This window comes from Anneissia japonica, unplaced genomic scaffold, assembly GCF_011630105.1.
Source record: "Anneissia japonica isolate Jap-2015-1 unplaced genomic scaffold, ASM1163010v1 scaffold6788_len1366326_cov149, whole genome shotgun sequence".
In the NCBI taxonomy this organism is placed as follows: Eukaryota; Metazoa; Echinodermata; class Crinoidea; order Comatulida; family Comatulidae; genus Anneissia; species Anneissia japonica.
This window is the reverse complement of record NW_022692324.1, coordinates 809,960-817,825: the sequence shown is the minus strand read 5'-3', so window position 1 is coordinate 817,825 and position 7,866 is coordinate 809,960. Positions and strand designations below refer to the sequence as shown.

General features: G+C 36.4%; 1 protein-coding gene across 1 annotated transcript in view; it reads right to left on the bottom strand.

Annotated features, from left to right (window-relative positions):
• LOC117100226 (acid-sensing ion channel 1A-like) overlaps positions 1-5,585 on the bottom strand; it is an 11,412-nt gene extending 5,827 nt beyond the window's left edge. The window contains exons 1-4 of the mRNA XM_033239824.1: positions 5,487-5,585; positions 4,781-5,158; positions 2,467-2,634; positions 818-973 (exon numbers count right to left, since the gene is read on the bottom strand). Of these exons, the coding sequence (XP_033095715.1) occupies positions 818-973; positions 2,467-2,634; positions 4,781-5,145 (689 nt within the window). The 5' untranslated portion in view covers positions 5,146-5,158; positions 5,487-5,585. The remainder of the gene's footprint in view (positions 1-817; positions 974-2,466; positions 2,635-4,780; positions 5,159-5,486) is intronic.
• Positions 5,586-7,866: the final 2,281 nt, after the last annotated feature.

Below are 7,866 nucleotides of genomic sequence, written 5' to 3'. Positions count from 1 at the left end.
AATATAAACCGTATTCATATCTTACAAAAAAAAGCCTTAAGAATTGTATGCAACACCCATTATCAGCATCCATCCTTGCCTTTATTCATCAAAACAAATTCTCTCACAGTGTATGACATTTATAAGAAGAATATTTCAATTTTTATGTATAAGTACTTCATGGGACAAGTACCAGTGTCCTTTAATAGTTTTTTTCAGACTTATGGCTCTGTACACAGATATGGTACAAGAAATAAAGATAACTTGTGTATAACAAAAAAGAACACAAATATGGGACAAAAGGGCCTAACATATATAGGGCCTAAAATCTGGAACGATATCAATGTTGAATTAAGACTCAGTAATAGTATTTATAAATTCAAAAGAAATTTAAATAACCATTACCATGAAAACTATAAGTGTAATGCAAACCTTTGTATAAATAATTGTGCTGTATGTAATCATATTTAACTTTTCTTCAGAATTTTCAATGACTATTGTTACTTTATTTTTAAAATTTATTCTTTTGTGATATAGTAGTTAATTTTATTTCATAATCAATGGGCGCCCGTTATAAAGCTTGCTTGTTGTGGCGACCCTTTTTCCACTTTATTCAAATGTTCTGTCTATGTATTTTGTATTGATATTGATGATGTGATGTGGAAATAAACTTTATATTGAATTGAATTGAATTGAATCATCATCATCATCATCATCATCATCATCATCATCGTCATCATAATAGTTATCATCGTCATTATCATTATACATCAATGACACTGTATTACTACGTCAGTCCACATTATTGCTACGTTTAAAAATACCAACAGTTGCTCACAGCTTGACCATGTCCTTTTTCTGATGCCCAGCCGCCAGGTAAAATGCCGTCATATTTATGTGGTTGACTTTATCGAATGAAACGCCATGCTCGCCCGAATGAAGTTTGTGAATGTAGTCAACATAGTCATGGCCTAGACCATTAATATAACTTTTCCTGAAAAACAATGGTGGAATGAGAACGACGCAATTAACTGATTTAGAAAACTGAAAAAAATAAAACGTAAACATATGTTTTAGAAAATAAACTTGAACAGTAAAATTTAATATTCAAATTGCTTTTTTGCAGTTTAAAAGCCAGGCTTTAATTTAATTTGATAAGTTGTACAAGTGATAAAGTGAAAGGGCGTTGAAAAAGATGGTATAGGGCCTACTCCCTTTTCCTCCAGCTTATAATTACGCCTATTCAAAAAAATCGGTATCTCATAACCATTCCCAAGTTTTTCGTCAAACACATCTGTGTCAGTTGTCAAATCAGTCGTACAACATATAAAAACACTTTTTTCCTCCGGAGCCTGCCTTAAATTAGGTTGCAAGTTCAGTTAAAAATAAAACTATAAAATATTTTAATCGCCAATTTAAAGACGCGTATTATTTTACATTGGTAATCATTTTAAGGATTTAGCTGTGAAAAGTAGGTAGGCCTATATCATCGTGAATTTATTTAATTGGATCTATGCCTAATTGTCAATAACTTTATTTCAAATTAGCAATAACTTTAATGTTTTAATTGTATTTTTCATAACTATTTTACCACAACAGAAATATGATGGATAGTAAAAAGAGAAGGTATTACAGTAAAGGTTATTTTAAGGCAAGCTGTAACACAGGATGAGCCGCAGGCAAAGTAATGTAGGCCAGATAAGTTTCCCCATTGTAGGATAATAAAGTTTTATTGAATTGAATTGTTTGGGTTGAACCGGCATAGATTAAAGCTGGACACTCACGCGCCCCGTGGGCGCGCGTCGACTCGATGCTCTATGAAAAAGAAGCAACGACACGACGCTCAGACCATGGAGGTATAAAACCTCCATGCTCAGACTAACACCGGCAATCAGCAGACATTGTCGCGCCGTCAGCGCTCACATGGAGCGGAGTTGGGTTCGTCGTACGACGCAGTGAGTGCCCAGCTGAACATACTTCAGTTCCAATCCTGCATTTCTGTTTCACCTGAAATGCCAGTTATTGTATACCGGTAGGCCTACCGGTATTTGGATGAAACGAGGCCTAGCTATGGAAAGCAAACACAAAGAATACACTTATACAGTAAAAACTAACAACATTTAGTAACTTGCAAAAACGAATGACTCTAACAAACGAACAACGCAAAAATGGAAGAAAAAAGTACTGTATACTGACACAATGCACGATTTAGTGAAAAAAAAAATAACCAAGTAATTAATGCTTTCGCAAAATTAAGTTGGGAAAGTGCGCTTCACATCTGAAGGAAATATTATGAACAGTACGAAATACGACGATGGTGACGGAGTCGACGACGCCAGGAGTGGGGCGGTGATGATGATGGTAACGATGATGTTATTGATGGTGGTAATAATATTAATGGATGATAGAGCAATAACATGAAAATATATTACATAACAGGCTACACGACAGAGACATCAAGTTACAAAATAATTTCACTCTACGAACCTGAACATGTTGAAGTTACAAATTGTCACTGCGGGAAACTCAAGGCTGGGCTCATAGACCACCTTGACGACAGAGAGTATGGGGCGTGACATGAGATGCTCAACACCAACCCAAAGTTGTATGGTAAGCATGATCAACCCGAAAATAAGCAAAGACAGCCAACAGAATCTAAAAAAAGTATCAGTTAAAAATTGAAACATGAACATAGATCACAAATCTTGAACTAAATCTGCTTTTATGTTTTGTTTTTTGCATATCAATAGATTGTGTTTGTCATCATCACAAAAGGCAAAGATAGAAAACAGGGTATTTTGAAAGCAAAATCATGTTCAACGTACATAGTAACTTCTTGAACGAACTCTGAAGAAGTCCGAACAGGATGGTAACTATTAGGCCTTTCAATAAAGGACTATACTTCGTATGACGTCAGCTTCTGGCACTGATTTTTTTTTCTCTGACATTGTGTAAATAATATTATTTATATGTGGCTGCCATTCACTATATTAACATTTAGATTCCCTCAGTTGTTTTACGGCAACAAATTTTCAATAACTTTTGAGTTACTAAAAATAAAATAAAAATTGTTTTGATACACGCGCAGTGATAACTTCTTTCTATTGATTTATAATGGTGTTTAAATAAAGCACACTCCTCTTTATATCAATAAGTAGAAAATACTTCATGGACTCACAAAATTTTAGAATAATGAAATATGGAAATATGCCTAACTAATAGAAAAAAATGCGCCTGTCTTTTTGTGTGTAATTGTATGTAGTGCTACAATATTTGATAAAAACTAATGACGTTTATCGACAAAATAATTTAGATGTTGATGACGTGTCCATTAGTCGACTCCAACGTTTCATTTAAGATACTATTAAGCAAATCGATCTTCTAAAAATCGAAGACCTTATTTGAGACGCTCAAAACATAAATCACAATGTATGGTTGATAATTGGGTTTTCACTTAAGAAATACTTGTTATTACATGATTAATTATTTCAATATTACCACACTGTAATCTATAGTTAATTGGCATTGAATTTAATGAATATACATGTCGGTATTATTATTGAACAATGCAGCGTCCCGCTAAACCCCGCCCAATCAATATGATTGCTAAGCGAGCGGTATCACAAAACGTGCGTAAACGTACGTAAACACGTGCGTTTGTGGGGAAACTCGTTTTGTGCTTGTGGGACAAACGCCTATTCCTAGTTCTGTTCCGATTGGTCAGCTCATGAGTTCAATCAAAGATAATAAATAGCAGAAGATAGAGCAGCTTCCCAATAAAGTGGAACATCCGTTCCAAAGGCATTGTGGGTACACGGAGAGCAATTTTACCCGGTCCTCCCGGCGGCGCTACCGTATATAATAATAAAGGCGCCGCTCTGGTTAGTTTGTTTCCTGTAGTTTCTCCACTTAGTAAAATATTCAAATTGTACCCCATTCGCGGGAGGGCGGATGTTCCATCAATTTTAATGCAAGTACGCGGAACAGCTCATTCTTCTGCTATTTAAGTTCTTTGGTTTAATACAGGCTCCAGAAAAGTCCATACTGATGCATCTATGAGCTTCAAAGCGAACAGGGACCTGTGGTAAAAGGGATTTATTGGTTATGAATCTTAAAATTATCATAAATTATATTTACAATAAGTTATATAATTATTATACTGTAACTGTGTAGGCAAATGTTTATTAGTATTTTAGATTTTAAGTTTTATTTTAAATTGTACAAGTGTAATCGAAATAGTGTAGTAGGAGACCTACTTGATAGTGATTTGGTTCACGTTTAGCAATTCTGTCTCTTTGATATTTTGAACTTATATTATGTTGTATTGCAACCGGTTGTTGTTTTTGTGTATTTTAATGAGACAAAATAATGAAATGCAAAAGGAACCAGTTGTTTGCACTAATAAACTAAACACAAATCCACTTTCTAAATCTCATGATGATCACGTTTTGAATATCAATTTCATCTTGCAAATGGTGAGTCCGTTTAGAGAATGAAATCAGCTTTTTGTTGAACTCTGTGCTTTTCATACAAGGCACTCGAAAAGCTATTGCATAAAACTTTAACCTTTGCTCTTTAATTTTTTTTTTCTTCTCATTTAACAAAATTCAAAATTACCTAATATTTTATTATATTATATTATTATTATATTATAATATAATATTATAATTATTATCATTATATTATGAACACTTTTATTTATGTTACGCCTATTCTGCTATACGATTCAAAGAATGAAAAGGCTTTCTTTCTACTTTTTGTAATCATGAATTTTTATGTAGACATGCGTGTCGATACTCACTTTCTAGATGTCTTTGAGTTGGTGTCTGCTATATAGCTAAGGCCAATAACACTGCTTTTTTCACTGTAAACCTTCAAAGCTTTCCACAATGAGAGTGCCTTTCGCGTTTGCCTTATCGTCTGAACAACTTCTGCCATGTCCATCTTCTCTTGGTCGCGAGGATTTCGAATCTCTTTTGAAGTAATCACTGGCTCTTCTGGCACCACACCCGGGGGAATGTATTCCACTTCGGGGAGGAACGCTTTGTTAATTCGGCCGTCGTACTTTTCCTTTGCCAAACGTTTTAAGACACTGCGATCAAGATCCGCCTGGTGGTCCTTCGAGTTAGATGTTCTAACAACCACGGGAACAACAACTGAATACATATTGTCTGATTAACTAGAGAGAGAGTAAATGGGAGGCGTAGTAAGTTCTTTATTTTACTGCAATGGCTATTCTTACACCATGGTTTTTAAACCAGCCTAATTGTAGATGTTATATTGTATGTATGGTTTGCATTGGGTACACCAACATCCAATCAGGAATTAAGCATTGTTAGTTATACATAGTCGCTGCTTTATTTAAAGTCACTCAAACCAGACTCAAGACAGTAGCTTATGATACATATATATGAACTTACAAGTCATGTAGTGACATACGCCTAAATGCTCAACATGGACGACACAATCTTAAAATTACTGTATCCTAAGGGTAATTATGTTACTACCTTTGGAACTTTGATTTTATTTTAATTCGCAATCCCATAGAGCATAGATAGATAGACTTGTCGGCTGACGGTCGTACGGCCGTCGTATGAGTTTCTCTTAGGAGTCTTGGCTCTGTAAAGTATTGTCAAGAAAATATACTGCAAGCAATGCCGTAGCCAGCTGTTGGGACAGTCCCACAAATTTTTTGTATTAAATCCTCAATATTTATACAAAGGTGGGTCCACATTTTCAAAAATGGGTCCAGATTTCTCATATTTATGCATAAAATTGGTGAAGTTGTAAGAAAATTGGTCCACATTATTTGAATTTACGATTAAAATAGGTCCACCCTCATATTGTCCCGAACTGTTTGAAAATCCTGGCTACGGCATGGCATTTGCTGTAAGTCGTTATTACATAGCGGAATTCTTCAATGGTGTGAAGTATCAAGTGAGTTTAGGAATGACGTGACTCCACCCTAAACAAAAATCAACTGCACCCCAAGCCTTTAAACTGAAACTTGGTTAGAGCAAGCGCATCGAGGGTCCCAGATGACAATGAGCCTCATCCTTTTCCCAAGTACAGTGGCGTAACGCCTATGCGCTCTCGTACGGTGGTCTGCACGGCTCCCAACCCCTGGGGACTCCGGTCCCCTCCCTTAGGGTCCTCGCTCTAGCACCCTGATACCAAAGAGCTATGTTGATATATAACAGCATATTGTGTCTCTGACATTGACTGTAGGACATATCATATCCAGTGACGGATTAAAGTAGAGACAAAAAAAATTATATTCAAATTTTAACTGTCTGAGTGTCATTTCCGGCACTCGGGAAGTGCCATAATTATAAGTTTTCTTACCTCAGCCATGGTGGGGCTGAGGTGGTATAGACCCTCCATCTGTGAAATAGACCCCCTTCTATTGGAAATTTCTGGATCCTCCACTGATATCCTATCATGTATTTCGTCGTTAAAACACAATGACAAAACAACAATTAAAAAGCGAGCACATCTAAAAACCAACGAGACTGAAAAGGGGCCTCGGTATCAGAAAGCCACGGGGCGCCCGGCCCCAACGTTACGCCACTGCTCAAGTATCTTTAATACCAGGCTCTCCGAAGGAGACACAAAAACCTAAAGGTCCACTGATTAATCTCAGATAAGAAAGTATAATACTTATTCCAAATATTCTCTGATTTCTCTGAATATCTCAATTCATTTTCTCCTATATTTTCCTGGTCTGTGTTTAAATATTTAATTCCAGCCCCGAAGCCTTGACTGAGAAATACCGGGATGGTGTTCGGCGGGGGATAGTTTTACCATTGTGTAGTTAAATTTTTGTATAGTTGACTTCAAAATTGTAATCCCGGCCCCGAAACCTTGACTCAGAAGTACCGGGATGGTGTCCGGTGGGGGATAGTTTTTACCATTGTTTAGTTAGGTTTGTAGTTAAGATAAAAGTTTTGATCCAGCCCCGAAAACTTGACTCAGAAATACCGGGATGGTGTCCGGCGGGAGAGAGTTTCTACCATTTTATCTATTTAGGTAATTGTACAGTATTTGTACTACCTTGTGATCCCGGCCCCGAAACCTTGACTCAGAAATACCGGGTTGGTGTCCGGCGGGGGATAGTTTTTATCATTGTAGTTAAGTTATGTAGTTAAGCCTAACCTTGAGCAGTAATTCCTGGCTCCAAAACCTTGACTCATAAGTACCGGGTTGGTGTCCGGTGGGGGACAGTTTTCCACCAAGGTTTTTACTATTGTTTATTTATTGTAGTGTGCTGGTTACCTTTTTGTTATTTGTTATTGTACAGTATTTTTGCAGGACCTTTTTGTAAAACAGTGATAAGATCTCGCCTGTATATGCTATCCTGCCTAAAGATGTTTTAAATAAATAACAATTTATAAAAGACATTAAAACACGCCATCATGATGATGACATAATACATGTCAACACGATGGCGTGTATTTCAATACTTGCATTATGTACTACACTTTTGATGTAGCTTCTTCTCAAAATCGAATGAACACTTGAGTTTTAGATGTTTCTCCTAGGAGCCTTGGAACAGGTGTTTGCCCTGTAAGGGGAATTGTCGTGAACTGGTATGAAGTACCAAATGAGTTAAAGGTGGACGTCATTCACAAAAGCAACTGCACCCCAAGCATTTATACTAAAACCTGGTTAGATAGAGCATCGATGGTTCCCCCAGATGATCGTAAGTAAACAAATAGTATATTTTGGAACCCTGATGTAAGAAAATACCGCTTCAGTATGAATTTTCTTCCCAATTTTAGCGGATCCGGAGGAATACTTTTTGATATGTAGCCGATTTTTTTCAACAGACATAGAAAAGCGTTTGACAAAAATCTCGGGAACGGTTAATGATATACATATTTATAT